Consider the following 16664-nt stretch of genomic DNA (forward strand, 5'->3'; position numbering starts at 1 on the left):
CAGGATGTGAAAGGTGCCTTCAGGAGAGCTCACTGCTCTTCAGAGCTAAGTCTCACAGGACATTGCTCTTCTCCAGTCACAGCTTTGGACAAACGGCCGTGGCTAGTGTTGTGAAAGCATCTTTTGCTCCATGGCTAGCAGAATGGAAGATTTGGAAAGAAAATATCTCTGATACCACTAAACACAGAGACAGTATTTGGGTCTTGGCCATATTGCTTCAAGATGTGTGTTTGAATCCTAGTGCCCATACAAGACAGTTCAGGTCTTGCATATCTATAACACATTAGAGATAAAATAGGAGGGTGCATGAGGCTTGCTGGGAGCCAACCAAGATGAAAAGTCAAGCTCCAAGCTCAAGGAGAAATGCTACCTCAAAAGAACAAGATGAAGAATGACAGAAGAGGATACCCAGAACGCTGCTGCAGCCTCTGTGCATGCACCTATACAAACGTGTACACGTGCAACACACATGGCATGTGTCACACTAGGAGTGTGTAATAGACACAGAAAAGGCTCAGCGAGGCCTCTCAGAAGAGCAAAACTGTTATGGGATGGGACAACAGGATCCAATGCATGGAGCAGGCCAGGGAGTCGGTGCCCACTGCAGACCCAAGGAGACCAGCATCGCCCAGGGATAGGGGACAAAGAAGTGAGAGGATAGGAGCAGACACGTCAGCAAGGAAGCTTCTTAGGAGAAGGGGATATGGGACACGGGGCATGTCCTGCTGAGCTTAGTTAGCAAGTACTCATTTAGTTTTACACTATCGCCACCAAGACCTCCTGTAAGTCAAAAGTATCAACTATCACAACTTGACATTCCTTAATCTTGATGAGAGCAGTCTCTGGAAGGAAGGATGAAGGGATGTCCCCTTTGGTGCAACCTGAACGGGAGGCTAGATGGGGCGGGACCCTGCTACTGGACAGGACAGAGACAGCCCAATGGATAAACTAATGCAGATAGATATTCTGGCCACAATGAAAGCTGCTCTCTCTGGGTCTGCCCTGCATCATCAACAAGGAGGGCCATCCCAAAAGACAGCTTCACCTAGGTGTCAGGAGCTACTCAAAGCACAGGGCTGGGAGCACAGGGGCATGCAATTCCTGCCACTATCCTAAGCCTTTCTCTTCCCTTGGGTTGGGATAGCCCTGACCTAAGCTATGCACAGACAGAAAGTGAAAGTCTATTACCAGTTCTGTGAAGTTGAACCAACCAGCTCCTCATCAACTGACACAAAGGGACGAATGCGACAGTGGACTCGGATGTTTCCTGTCAGCTCCTACAACAACAAAGAATTCTCAGCAACACAGAGGCTGGCTCTGCAGCAGGCGCTGGCCTCTGAAGTTTCCCACAGGGTTGCCAGCTCAGTGCAACTCAGGGTTTTTTAATTCAACCTTAACAGATTGTTCCTTAAGGAGCAACAAAAATCCATTTCTTGGTATCAAGGGCATTTTATGAGGAATTTCAAGAATTTGGCTTGTGGTTTGTACCCTGATGATTTACCACCTAGAAGAGAATAAAATGAAGTGACCTGTGCTCACAGCACACAGCCTCCTCCAGGTCAGAGGGCGCAGATAAAGGTAGGCCGCCAGGCTGCACCTGTGCCCCAGACCCTGGTGGGGTCTTGACACCTGGGGGATTGCCTTGAAGCCTTCCATCCGTCTTCTACAAAATACCCAAAGCATCCTGCGCTCAGCCATGACATCACCGCTTTCTAGCCATTCACTCAGTTCAGTCCCACTGCCGTCCCGAGGTGCCTGGAGCCCGCAGAGTCTGGTTGGTTTCTTTCTTCCGATGGAACCACTGCGGTTCCTAACCCAGCAGGCCTCCAGTTAGCACAGCCCTTGGAGCCCTCCCCTGCTTGCCATCTCCAACCCTCATTGCTGGAGACAGTCAGACCCAACATACCTGGTAACCAGGCATCGTGTAACCAAATGACTGGATGCCCTTCAGATAGCCTTGGTTCCACTCCCCCCCCACCTCCACCCCACAGAAAAACACTCAGGAAAATGCGAGGACCATTAGCACACCAATAACTCTGGTAGGAAAGGCTCACACAGGAAAGCAGCCCTGGAATGCTTCAACAGGGTAGGATTAGGGTGTAGGCAACTGAGACCAGGGAAAGGAGGTGGGACCCAGCAAACCCGTATAGTTGCGGAGCATAAGTACTACCTCATATCACCCCAGAAAGGGGGTAGGGAGGAAGGGACGGTCAACATTTGGGCAGAGGACTCCAGCAGTCAAGGTGCTACAACTAAAGCAGAAATACCTACATTTGTCTGGAAGTCATCAAAGTGGCCTCATGATATCCATAGCTTGTGGGAAAATCTTTTGGTACACTGTGAAGATGTATCTCAGCCTAAGGCGCCTTCTGATTGGTTTAATAAAGAGCTGAATGGCCAATAGCTGGGCAGGAGAGACTAGGTGGAACTCCCAGGGAGAGAGGAATTTGGGAAGAATCTGAGGCACTGGGGATTTTGCCAGTGAGACACAGAGGGAGTCAGACATACGGAATGAAGGAAGGATAAAGAGCCGCACGGCAGAGAGTAAATGAACATAAATGGTTAACTTAAGTCTTAACCGGTAGTTGTAAACAAACCTAAGCTAAGACCATGCTTTTATAATTAATAAGAAGTCTCTGTGCCATTATTTGGGATCTGGCAATACAAAGAAAGTCTGATTACAATAGTTACTCAAACATGACCTCACTATGAGAACCTGTGTGGACTCAGGGTGCATCGTTGCTGTGGGGACCCTATGCTCTTCTGCATCTGTCACCCATCTGTCTGGCTTCCTGTATCTAAAGCAGGCTCAGCCCATCACAGGCTCAGCCCATCACAGGCTCAGCCCATCAACAGGGTGCATCGTTGCTGTGGGGACCCTATGCTCTTCTGCATCTGTCACCCATCTGTCTGGCTCAGCCCATCAACACTGTCTCACCCTTTCCAATTTTCTATCATCCTCAGCTATGGGAAGTTTGCCTTCTCATAACAAAGGCATCAGGAAAATGAGGATACACAAAGCCATGGCAGAGCCTAGAGGATATTCGTGAACACTGCGGAGAGCCCTCCGCACACGGCCAGGCTCCTTCTCTCTTCTCTCGCGAGCTTTCTGGCTGGGTACTGAGGAGATCAGTGGGTGGTATACTTCAGCCAGCTGGTCAGCACATCTGGACCTGTCTGTCTGTATGGCATACAGTACTGCCTCCAAATGCTTGCAAGTAGGCTCTGCACATCTGCCCAGGTCTTTAGGACCTGAAGAGAAGTGGGAATGCCTTGTTTTCATGAGCTCTTGTTGGATTCTCCGGGGAGGGGGATGGTGTGGGAAATCCTTTGGATATGTGTTGCTTTTATTGATTAATGAATAAAGAAACTGCCTTGGCCTGTGATAGGGCAGAGGAGAGCTAGGTGGAGAAAACTAAACTGAATGCTGGGAGTATTTGATTGAAAGTGAGACCCCAGCCCTCTAACACCCCTATATCCATGGAGTCTGAGATGAATGATTGGAAGCATCATCCCAGCCTCTGGCCTGGGAGTTACTTTGGTCTGGACTCCAACTCCTAGCCTGTCAAGTGCTGACCCCTTCCCAGGGAGGGTCAGGAGCACGCCCACCAGCTATTTATGCTCGCGCTGGAAAGAGGACTACGTGGTCTCCAGGGTTTGTGTGGGCTTCTCTCCCTGCCATGCTGTCTCAGTCCACCAGAGAGTGCTACATTTATTAAACATGGGCATTTAAATTTGGCCTAATATGGTTTAATTGGAGTTATTTGCATCGGTGGAGCGGCTTTTCTTAAGATTAAACCAAACAGGGAGAAAGAAGGTGGAGTCAAGAGACACCATGGAGACACCAGAGGAGAAAAACACAAGCTGCCAGCTGGAACCTTGCCAGTAGGCCATGAGCCTTGTGGTAAAATATAAAATAGAAAGGGGTTAACCAAAGACATAAGAGCTAGCTAGCAATACGCTTAAGTGATTGGCCAAGCAGTGATTTAAATAATATAGTTTCTGAGTGGTTATTTTGAGTCTGGGCAGCCAGGAACAAACAAATGGCCTCCTACAACAGGGGACTTTTCCTTTAAGAACCAGCAGTGCTGTGAAGATCAAAATGTGTGTGTGTGTGTGTGTGTGTGTGTGTGTGTGCATGTGCACACACACTTGTTTTTTTGATGTGGGATTTCCCTCTGTATGCTATGAATATGTTTTATTACCATTGATTATTAAAGAAACTGTTTCAGCCAATGGCTTAGTAGATAAAGCCAGGCGAGAAATCTGAACAGATATAGATATATATATATATATATATATATATATATATAGAGAGAGAGAGAGAGAGAGAGAGAGAGAGAGAGAGAAAGTAGGCAGAGCCATAGAGATGCCATGTGGCTGCTGAAGCAGAAAGATGCCAGCCACCGACCAGAACCTTACTGGTAGGCCACAGCCTCATTGGTGATAAACAGACTAATAGAAATTGGTTAATTTAAGATGTAAGAGTTAGCTAGAAATATGCCTCAGTCATTGGCTGAACAGTGTTGTAGTTAATAGAGTTTCTGTGTGATTGTTTGGGTCTGAGCAGCCGGAAAACGAATTTGCAGTCTCTGCCTACATTTTTGTTGTTGTTTTAGTCTGCTTTTCTTTCTAAGAGAAAGAAAGAGAACATAAAATTGGGGTAGGGAGGACCTGGGAGGGTTTGGGAAAGGGGAAAACATGATCAGAAATATGATACAGGAAAAGAAATTTTCAATTAAAAAAGTGATTTTAAAAAAGAGAAAATTCCTTAAAATGCTTTAGCCAATGCTTGTTCCACAAGTACCCGGAAACTATCCTCTAAGGCCAGTCAGTGTTCTAAGCACTGAAACAGGCAAGCAGATGGTTCTCAAGGACTGCGGAAGTCCAGGGGAGCTGCGTCATAGGCTTTGGGAAATTAGTAACCGGGGTTCAGAGACACTAAGCAAAACACACCATGGAAGTCACACCTTTGAGAAGTTGGCCAGATGAACTACAGACCTTAGCTGCTTGTGTTAAGTGTGTGGAGGCCTGAGCTTGAACTGCTGGTCCAAGGGACCTTAGGTCTTCTGCCTCTTGGGAAGGCAAGAGATCCTTGCATCCTCCTCTGTGGTTGAGGGAGGCAGAGCAAGACTTTGAGGGACAAAGCTGTTTGTGAGACCCCGAGGACCATGAGATTCTGGGGTTCTTATATCCCGAAAAAGTTACCCCTACTCACCAGTCCCACACCTTATCAGCTTAACTGTCAGTCTCAGGTGTTGTCAATGTTACCGACAGAGACCAAAGCTACGGGTGGGTGCTCTTAACCCTAATACTGTGGCGAACCTCTTTCCCTCCATCACTGCTTCTTGGCTCAGCAGAGTGGCCAGTGGCTTCTTCGTGGAGAGGATGCTTGATCCTAACTGACAATTTCTGGCTTACTCTCACTTCCTCTGCCCTCTCTTGGGCTGTGGCTCCTGCCCCCAGGCATTCCTATGGGATTCTAGCAATTTTGGTCAGCTGTCACTCAGGTGAGGCCTCACGCTCATCCTTGGGCATATTCTGAGTTGCTGAACCACTGTGCTGGCAATGCAGGCACTCACCACCAGGCTGTTATGGAGGGCTCTCCTCCTCTGCTGCTCCAAGTGGTAGCGTGACTCCAGTTCCTGCAAGCACTGCTGTAGGTGTGTAGCCTCTGACTGAGAAGCTGCAGGGACAGGTCACCCCAGGTTACAGTCTGGTTCTCAGGAGGAGACTCTGTTGTCTCCTAGCCAAGAAAAGTTTAAATCATAAGGAGGTTGGTGTGGGGGGTACAGGCTGTGGGCCACAGTGGGTTCTCCAACTGAGGTTCTGGGTGCTCAATGCTCATGGTAACTAGTGATTCTCAAGGAGTCTTGGTCTAATGACCACCCACTGAGGGCTGACATGTCCCCGGCTTGAGCTTGCTCAAGTTATAAAAGTTTCCATGAGGTTACCTCCTCTGTGTGGGACAAGGACACGTGGCAGAAGTTGGGCTGACTTCTGGCTCTTACTATACATCTTGAGACCCAACATTTTCTCTGTCCTATCAGGATGACCCCATCTTTTACAGGAAGACCCACACTGCTTCACACAGACTCCCCGTGCCTGTCTCCGACACAGCAGAGGTGAGAAACCCTACCCTGAGCAATCTACACAGACGCTCTTCAGCTTGGCTCACAGCTGGCCTCTCATCTTCCTCGACCTACAACATGAACTGCTCTGCCTGCTTTCCTGTCAGAGTTATGGAGTGGGGCTGCTTGAGCAAGGGATGTTGGTGAAGGGTACATGCTGTCTTAGTTGACTAGGACCTTCTGAGACTCCCCCACCCCTGGCAACAGGAGGAACAACAGCCCGGGATGCCCTCCTGGCTGCATTTCCCAGGTACAGCATGCACAGCGCTCCTGTGGGTAGTGATCGATGACCATAAAATCATCACACACGCATATCAGCATTTCCTAGGGAGAAGCCAGTTGCTCTACATTCCATTCTTCCCTTTAGTTTGTCATGATTCACTCCTGCTCCTCCTGGGAAGGATGATTGACTCTTCCCATGCAGCATGCAAGTGAAGACCATACACATGTGTACTATACACACACTACACATACTACCAATGTACACAGACCAGACACTCTACATGTATTCATCATGCACAGCACACACACCATTCATGAGCATATGTACACATATCACATCATACATACAACCACACATATGAATACACTATAGACCACACATATACATGTAATGTATACACATTTACCACATACATGTGCACATGTATACAAACATACCATTCACACATATGTATGCACACATACATATGCATACCTACAAGGCCTCAGGAACTGCCAGGAGGATTCTGAAATAAAATGAACTGTACTTTGGAGACTACCATGAAATCCCAGGGCAATCGCTATCTAAGCTAAGATGCTAGCCTAACCACAAAGCAGTAAGCAGATGTATGTTTTGATGCACCTCTTGAAATAACAGCATGATGGTCAGCTTCGGACTTGCCACAGGTGTGGACTGCATGGCACTGGAGAATAAACGGGGCTCTTGTACATGCAGTGCGGCTGGAGGGAGACAAGTGGGACTTCTGGATATGACAACTGAACTGGCAGAAGAGAACTCTTCACTTCCTAGGTTGGAGGAAATCTGACACATGGCCCTGAACATCACAGCTGAGAACATGCTATGTGGGTGTCGGAGGGGAAGAGGTGAGCTACAGGGAAGGCAGGCAGATCGTCAAACACGGGAGGGAGGGCATCTCATCATGGTGTGAGTGGCACAGTGTTTGTCCTTGCCATCACTTAGCATAGGCTAGGAGTAAAAAGAGATGGGGCTGGGGTCCCAGGCTGGTCACTGTTCACAGGGGTCTCACAGTGTGTACTTGGCCATGCTCTCACCTCGAAGAGCCTCGCTGCTCAGCTCTGCCCTCTGCACAACAGCTGTGACGTCAGAAAGGCAGCTCTGGTACTCTTCCTGATAGTTTTGTATGAGCACCAGGAATGAATTCCGAAACTCCTTGACATCTTGTTGAAGCTTCTGTGTAATCAAAGCACAGTTAGCACAACTGATCATGCTATTATCAGCCACTACAGCCTAACTGTACAACTGATCATAAAAGCCCACAGGGTACGGAAGTGGCCTATAGCCAGCCGTCCTGAAGTGACCTGCTATGAAGTAGGGGCATGTAAGGCAGTGGTTCTTCGACAAATATGCAGGGTGAGTGTTCACAATTCCCTTCAGAAGTTCTTTTATGTTTTGTTTGTTTTTGTTATTTTCATTTGTTTGTTTTGTTTTGAGACAGTGTTTCTCTGTGTAACAGCCCAGGTTGTCCTGGAACTCTCTTTGTAGACCAGGCTGGCCTTGAACTCACAAAGATCTGCCTGCCTCTGCCTCCCAAGTACTGGGATTAAAGGCGTGTGCCACCACTGCCCAGCTCCCTCCAACAATTTTAACTCAATATAGCACTTCGAGAGCAGCTCATGATTCCATATATCCCATATTACTAAGGTTCTTAGGAAATACAAACCCAAGTTACATGCCCAGTCTCTGTAATACAGCTCGCTGTGCCATCATGGACATCTGACCCATTTAACAACCTGATCATTTTGGTGGAGCACTGGGGCTGTGTGAAGCAAGAACAAAGCTCTGATGAGCTGTCCAGACCAACTTCTGGAGGTTTCATTACCATGAACTCAGGCCAGTAGGAAGCAACTGCCGTATCTATGTGCATGGTAGAGTTCCAGGAACAGCCTGCATCCGAGTTTTCAGGGAACTCTGAGAACAATGCAGCTAATATCCTGTGCGTCATGTCACACATTCCCCGTCCAACCCCAGCTGTGATCCCAAGGACTTTCAGCGTGATGATTTGACAATGAACAGATGAAACGATGTGGTGTGGTTTAGTGGTCACTCTCAATGATACATGATAACATGCTATGTGAGCTTAACCATATGGTTTTTCTCTTTAGTTAGGAATAGTGGAGTTTGTTTCATAAACAGAAATAAAAATGGCAAAGCTAAGCTGAATCAAGGTGCTTTATCATATAAAGCAGATAGCTGTGTAGCTTATTCAAAGGCAGTCTGGCTATACTACGGTGGGGGAGAATTTGCGAGTGCTATCTGAATTCCTTCTGAACAGACACAGCTTAAACCTTCACATCTGACCATGGCACGTTAATCCTGTTTGCAGATGGATTTTTTTTTTTCCTGTTTCCCATCCTGGTCACATTGTTTTTAACATAAGGTAGAACAATGTTTTTAGTCAATGGTATAAAAATATCTACCACAATCTCACACTGGAGACTTGCCACATTTTCTAAGTCAGATAGCTGCTTTCCTGGCTTTTCCCTCAGAAGCCACCGACAGTCTTAGGGCAGCTCGTATAGGATGCTGAGGCACGGGGTACTTATGTCATTTACAAACACTTTCTAGCACTGTGGGGGCTGGAGAGACAGCTCATCAGTTAACGAGCACTCGGGGTTCAGTTCCCAGCACTCACATAACTGTAACCACAATCTCAGGAGACTGGATGCCCTCTTTTCCCCAAGGGCAACGGCATATAGACAGACTTGCAGGTAAAAGACCCACACATAAAAATTAACAACGGTGACTTATGAGGCTAAGTCTCCACTGCTGCCATCTCAAGTCATTTGTCTACTGGCCACAAGCTACTCATATCTCATCTTCGCTCAGATGCTAATAGTGCTGTAGGCTCTTTACTGAGCAGGGGAGCTGAACCCGTCTGAGAGAGCTTTGTTGAGCCTCTTCTGACACACGTGCTCCCCTAAGCCCTACGCCACTCGGCATCCCGTGCACACATGGTGATTTTGGCAGTGCTGAGGTCACTTCTGCCCTAGTCAGGCAGCAAGATGGAGGAAGGCTGCATGGATGCTTCCCTGCTGATGCTGCCTTGTTCTGAGCAGAGCATCGTGCCAGGCCTCATGCCTGCTCCTGTCCATCCTTTCCTGGTACTGTACAGAGAGAAAGAAAATACAATGTAAGGTTTTAAAACCTTGAAAACACAGCAGGTACCTTCCCCCAAGAAAAGGAAACTGATGGTCCATGATACACACTACACATTGGAGCTTAAACTAGAGTGGGGAGAGTCAGGAAAGGAATCCCAGGAGCACGGACAGTTCAGGGTTACGGGTTGTGGGGCTAGGCCAGGAGGCACTGGCCAGGTAGAAGGGACAGACAAAGCCCAAGCCAAGGCTGTGAGTGACAGACCTCAGGAGAGAAGTGACAGGAAAAGGAGTGCCAACCTGCAGAGAGGCCAACGGCTAGGGCATTCACTTGAGGGTGGTGCTAAACCCAGGAAAGGCTTTCAATAGGAAGGCTTTTCAACAGATACACATTTTAAAAATGATCTTTCTGGATTTCTGTGGAGCATTGTGAGAGGTAACAGAAAGTACTCCCTGTGGCATGCTAGAGGGAGCTGATGGAAGAGAGTTATCTGTCTATGTTACTTTCATTGGTTAATTAATAAAGAAAACTGCCTTGGCCCTTTAAGAGACAGAAAATTAGTTAGGCAGAGTAGACAGAACAGAATTCTGGGTAGCAGGAGTGGGGAGACGCTTCAGGCAGTTGCCATAGTGAGTTGCCATGATTCTCCTCTCTGAGATGGACGCAGGTTAAGATCTCTCCTGGTAAGCCACACCTCGTGGTGCTACACGGATTACTAAATATGGGTTAAAGGAAGATGTGAGAATTAACCAATAAGAGGCTACAGATAATGGGCCAGGCAGTGTTTAAAAGAATACAGTTTCCGTGTAATTATTTCGGGTGTAAAGCTAGCCGGCGGCCGGGTGGCGGGACGCAGCCCCGCTGCTTCCTTCTACAGGGAGCATCTAAGACTTCATGAGGACAGAGAAAATATCCAGGCTCCAGGACAAGACAGGGCTGGCCAGACTTCTACACTGGCCTCCGCAGGTGTCAGTGAAAGGGCCCCAAACAAAGAAGGTGATGACTGTGGGTTCTGCCTCTGTTGCTTTCCTGTGTGTTGGGGGGGGGGGAGTCTATCCTTCCAATGTCTTTATACGTAGTGGATGCTGGCAGGCCCAGCCTCTCAGAGGCACCAGCCACACATCTCAGTGAACCGCACTTGTGCTCACCCCAGCCAAGGGCTCACAGTCTGTGCAATAGCAGAGCAGTGCTCAGTTTTCAGCAGATAAGCCCTCACTCTTTAGAGCAGAGAGAAGAAAGCAGGGCCCAAGCCTCTGATGTGTTCCTGTGATGGAGACAGTGTCTGAACTCCTATGGAAGGGCCCTGTCCAACACAAACTTCTAGTTTCTGGCTCAGTCCCTGATTGACCCTGAGAGCAAATAAGCTCCCTCAAATAGGATGGAAGCAAGAGAAAGGTGCCCCTGGGGATGCCCAGCAATCCGTTGTAGACGTAATGAAGGGCTGTGGCTGGCTCAGGTCTGTCTGCTGGGTTGGTACGGAACTGTTCAGAAGTAAAAAGGCTATAAGGGAAACTGAAAAGGGGGCCTTAGGAACAAGCTTCCACAGCTTGATTAGGGGCTACAGTGCCCTTCCAAGACTCACGCTGACAATGTCCACTGCGGTGATATAAAGGTGGGGTGAAATCATAAAGACTCTACCCTCATAAATGGAAGCGGCTAGACAGTTATTTGCTCATCCACTCTACCACATGAGGACATCTAGGCAGTGCCAATGACAGACATGAGCTGGCCATACACATCAAACCTGCAGTGCCTTAATTTTGGACTCCAAAACTGAAAGTAACAAATGTTCTTTGTAAATGATATGGAGTCTCAGGTATTTTGTTACAGCGACATTCTGCAGACTTAGTAAACACTGAATTGTACAACTTAATGTGGAGGACTTCATGATGCATAAATTATACAACGCATCTACTAAGAAACAGCTGCTGGGTGTATCATTAATGGACTATTCCTTAAAAATTTGTGGGCACCAAGATAAATAATTTAGAATTCATTCCCGTTCCAGCATAGGATGGCATGCTAAGTGTCACCTGGAGAGCTCATTCTACCTCACTGAATGGGACAAAAGATCAAATGAAAGTCACATGTGCAGGAGCTGATTCCAAACACTACTCATGCTGGGTATGTTGGTCTATCAGTGTACAAGACACATGGAAATGTTACCTCTGCCAATTTCAGGTGCAGAATAGCATTTTCTGTTTCCAGTTCAGCTATTCTTTCTTCTTTGACCTACAATCAAGGATCCAAACAGAAAACCCATCAACACAGCGCTTGCTTGGTCACACTGAAATACTGTGAATGCACAGAGAGCACAAGAAAAAGCGGGAACAGTCCCAGCAAAGAACTGCCGGGAAGGTCGCTCAGCTCCTTCACATGCTGCCGAGACAAGACAAGCCCACCTCAGAAAGGCCTGGTTTGCTCTCCCGCTCACACCTCATGGTTCTGGGCTCGCCCTACCAAGGGCAGTCCTGACACTATCAGCAGCAGCCTCATGGACTTACCAGGAATGCAAAACTCCGCACTCTATCCTTTGGTCAGAAAGTACCAGAGGGCAGTGCTGGGAAGTGGGGAGTTTACAGAGGAAGCCATAAAATCAGTCTGCTTCACAAAACAGAAACAGCCAGGCAGTGGTGGCGCACACCTTTAATCCCAGCACTCAAGAGGCAGAGGCAGGCCTGGTCTACAGAGTGAGCTCCAGGGCAGTCAGGGCTATGCTGAAAAACCCTCAAAAAACCAAAAGAAAAAATTATGTGTATGCATTTATGTTATATATAGAATTAAATTATATATAATATATATTCATATTTTATTATTATATATACATATATATAAAATAAAAAGCCAAAAACAGGTCCCTGAAAAAACCCCAACCCTCAACATTGAGTGTGTGTGTGTGTGTGAGAGAGAGATAGAGAGAGAGAGAGACAGAGACAGAGACAGAGAGAGAAAGAGAGAGAGAGAAAGGGTGAGTGTGAGTGAGGTGGGTAGTCTTGGAAGGTCAAGGAGAAGGTGAACAGAGGTTGAACTCAGGAAGGAAGGAAGAGCATGGACCACTATAAAGTGCATGTTTAACTCCCACATATGACTGGTCCTGGTGCGGTCATCTTACTGGGGGCTCAGTGTCCCAATTGTGGATGTGTTATTCCTGCAAACTCAGTCCACCCTGCTGAACATACAGTCTCTGGAATTAAAGATCGGTACCCTGCTGGTGCTCCAGGCTTCACAGAGAATAAATAAGTCCCTCTTTCTAGGGATCCCATCATTCCTGCAAGGCACTGTCTTTCCTGCAGGAGATTCGGTCCTTCCTTTCATAGGTCTAGTCATTTTTGCTAGATTCAGTCTCTCTTGCAGGGACTTCAGTTTCCAGATGGAGATGCTGTCCCTCCTGTTAGAGAATTGCTCTCTAAATCGGCTCACAAAGAACCTATTATCATTAAAGATAAAATATTTTATGTAACTGTGACTATATAAATCCAAAACCTAGGATTTACATTGCATTAACTGTTAAATTTCTTTATTATAAAAAATCTCTGGAATGTTTTGATGAAATTTACTTAATTTATAGATTTCAAACTGTAATAGCAGCTGCAGTTATAAGTCTGGTATGTGTTTGGTCAAATTTATTTCAAAATATTTTGATTTTTTGGATGGTATTGCACATGGAATGTTTTCCTAATTTTACTTGTGTTCATTGCTAGAACATAGAAATGCCATTTACTTCTGCAGATGGATGCTATGTTCTTTGGTCTTGTATAACTCACTTTTTAATGTAAAAGGTTTTAGCACATTCCTTAGGACCATACCTATAATATGGCTTCATCTGCGAGAAGACTGCTTTATTCTTCCTCCTGATGAAATGCCTTTTCCTAGCTTTTGTCCCTAAATGACCGAGCTATTCTACCAGGAAAATGCTGTGCAGCAGTGCCAGTCAGATGTGTTCACCATGAACCTGGGACACAAGCATTCCCAAGTCTGGGCCAAGCAGAACGGGTCTAAGAAGTCTGTGAGGACAATCCTTTTAGGTTTGCTCTGACCCTAGGTCTCTCCAGTGTCTCTGCTAGACCACGGTGTAACCTGTGGCTTATTACGGACTGTAACCTCCACCCCTAACCCCTAATTCACATGGTGAAGTATAAGTCCCTGTAGGTATCTTAGCAGGAGACATTGGAAGACAGTGCCTACAAGGTAATTGATCCCTTGAGGGTAGGTTCTTTTGTAATTTCATCAGTATCCTTCTGAAAGGACTCCAGGACACCATGGGGAAGCAGCCACCTGCAAACCAAGATTTCTGGCCGCACACAGAAACTTCTGCACAGTTGGGGAGGCAGTCCTCCATGAATGAAATGCATTCTTGTGTGTGCGTGAACCTGCAACCCACTGCTGCAGACCCACATCTCCTGTGAGAGCTTCCAGCTGCCCTTACTCGTGGATCACCTCACAGGCAAGGCTTGAGCCTCCTCTGAGCTTACCATGCAGCCTGTACACTACAACTGCGGTGGGGTAAAAACTACATCTCAGACTTCTTGGCCTGCGTGGAACTGCGTGACGGGAGCCCACACACTCAGCTTACCCCAGTGTTGGGTTGGTGAGTACTTTTCCTCTGAGTGGAGTGCCGAGGCACAGGGCCCCAGGATGAAGCTTCTGTATGGCTGAGCTGGGGCTTGGATGGAGAAGAAAAATTTAGCCCTTTTTGCTGGAACAAATGCTTCCTCCTTCAATGTGCACTTTTCGGCAAATTCACAAAGATCTGAAATGCTGCCTGTAGCCCTCACCAGTGTTCCTTGAGCTCCTCATCTTTTACCCTGGAAGCCTTGGCCTTCAAGGTGCAGCTTATGCTGTCGGCTGTATCTCTCTGACCAGGAACTACTACCTGCTACAAAATGTCATTTTGTTTGCTTGTTTTGTTTTTCCGAGACAGGGTTTCTCTGTGTAGCCCCGGCTGTCCTGGAATTCGCTCTATAGACCAGGCTGGCCTCAAACTCAGAAATCTGCTTGTCTCTGCCTCCCATGTGCTGGCATTAAAGGTTTGCACCACTACCACCCAGGAAACTCTCATTTAAAAAAAAGCAGATCAGACCATGTCCTCCCTCCAGTGAGATCACTTCTATAGTGCCTCCAGGACTGGTAGAACAGAGCCTTTAGATGTCTGTCTCAAGTCCGTGTGGCGTAAGCTCCTGTTCCCTCAGCCTCTACGTTGCTTCTAGTGTACCACCTGGCCTGGCTGGTCACGTATCACTCTCCGCAGAGACCTCTCTCTTCTAAGTCCTCAGGTCCGATCCCTACAGACCACCCGTGTGGTGTTGATTATAGATCTTGTAAGGCTCGGGATCCCTGCTCAGCATGGTATTTATATTTGTTTACTTTACCGATCTACTTGTTCTGCTGTGTGCTCTAAGAGGGCAACAGTTAGGATTATATAATTTCTGCTGGGTAACTACTGTAGTCCCCAGACTTGCTCAGTTCATAGATGGTCAGCAGAGCTGAAGGTGCCAGGTTAGAAGACACCGAGATGGATTGAAGGGTCCGCTGAGCGGTCAGGGAGGCCTCACGTGGGAATTGAAGGAAGGGCCTTTAGGGCAGTCGGGAGAAACAGGTCAATCATCCTTAGATTCTGGATGCTGAAAACACAAGGCAGATCAGAGTTGGTCTCGTTCTCCTTCCTGAGAGGGCTCAAGGTGAGATTCACAACTCCCGTTCTCCAAGGTCCCCCACAGCCCTAGGAAGCGTGGTTTCAAAGTCGGGGCTCCCCTCAGACTCACCCGCATTTGATGTTGAAGCTGTTGCAACCTCTCTTTTGAGAAGTCCCACGGCATAAATTTCCCTGGCATTTCCCGACCTCTTTGCAGTAGGCAGCGAGTGAAGGGCGTGGTTAAGTCATGGGATACTTTCCCTGATAGCTTCTGCGCATGCGCCGTGCCTACCCACAGACGTTTCTCTCGGGTACTGCTTACCGGCTCATAGCTCATAGAACATTGGGCGTTGCTCCTCCCTTGAAAGTAGAGCGGGATCCCCACATTGCTTGTAGAATATAAATCACCTTACCATGGCCTGAAAACCTATTTCACCTACATCTCTTCCCAGTCCTCTTTGGTCCTGCTCCCTGATGCATCCTGTACCATCTCAAGAGAGCAGACCATCCCTACAAGGTCAACCCCCACAGACCTGTTCATTTCTCATACGGTTAACAGCTAATTACACACAAGTGGTCTGCTTCTGCCTTCTCACCCCTGACCCCACCTGTGCTTGCAGCCTGCCTAGGAATGCAGGGTCACCACTGCTGGTTCACTGCTTAACGCACAAGGGAATCTCAGTACTGGCGCTGATGCTCCCACATCGGTGAGGAAACGGGTTGAAGTACTACTGAAGGAATAAAATCCTGTCACCAGGGGCGCAAAAATTCTGCCAAGTCAAGCAACTTACATTTTGTTTAATCTTATCATAAATGCATAAATACACCTGAAATCACCTTATTATCTGGGAGAGCAAAGAGAAAAAATTTCTACTTTAGGAGACGTTCTTATGAAGTGTTAGAAACAACAGACAACACTAGGAGAAAACCACGACTTCCCTAAGAGGGAGGGGCACATAGGAGGAGAGGTGCTGAGTCAGCACTGATTCAGTTTCTAAGCATCTCTACAGAATCTAAAAGCACAGCAAATTAAAACGTAGTATACACAAACATTATAATTCCAATATATAAATTCTGGTTTTACCAAAAAGGTTCACCACAAGTCCCTTCAACCCTCAAACATGCCTTCCTTCCTTAAAGGTTTTTTTTTTTTTTTTTTTTTTTTGCATTTTCGCAGCTCATTGCTGACCGTAATACTTTACCATATACCAGGACTCAAAGTTATTTCCCTTTCATCTGAGATTCTATATCCTTGGCCAGTAACTCCCCATTCCCTCATCCCATTTCACCGAGGCCCTGCGCTGTAATGATAGCCGCAGCATTTGCTTTTGGTCTCCTAGAATTAGTAAGTATTCCTTGTACCATGACAGTAAAACATACCGTCATTCCAGTCATCTCGAGTGGGTTCTTATGCCTGAAACGTTCTTATTACCAGGATACCTTTTATGCAACGTGCTTAATCACTGAGAATGTTCAGGGAGTCCAGTGACCAAGATGGGACAGTGAAACTTGAGACATGGTCCCAAGCACAAGCACTGTCATGAAGAAAAGGCCACCCTAG

The 16664-nt window shown here is 47.1% G+C and overlaps 1 protein-coding gene across 1 annotated transcript in view; it reads right to left on the bottom strand.

The window, feature by feature from the left end:
- Kif25 (kinesin family member 25) overlaps positions 1–8317 on the bottom strand; it is a 36018-nt gene extending 27701 nt beyond the window's left edge. The window contains exons 1-4 of the mRNA XM_042055518.1: positions 8036–8317; positions 7407–7545; positions 5523–5686; positions 1189–1277 (exon numbers count right to left, since the gene is read on the bottom strand). Of these exons, the coding sequence (XP_041911452.1) occupies positions 1189–1277; positions 5523–5686; positions 7407–7545; positions 8036–8317 (674 nt within the window). The remainder of the gene's footprint in view (positions 1–1188; positions 1278–5522; positions 5687–7406; positions 7546–8035) is intronic.
- Positions 8318–16664: the final 8347 nt, after the last annotated feature.

The sequence above is a fragment of the Arvicola amphibius genome, chromosome 8 (genome assembly GCF_903992535.2).
Source record: "Arvicola amphibius chromosome 8, mArvAmp1.2, whole genome shotgun sequence".
In the NCBI taxonomy this organism is placed as follows: domain Eukaryota; kingdom Metazoa; phylum Chordata; class Mammalia; order Rodentia; family Cricetidae; genus Arvicola; species Arvicola amphibius.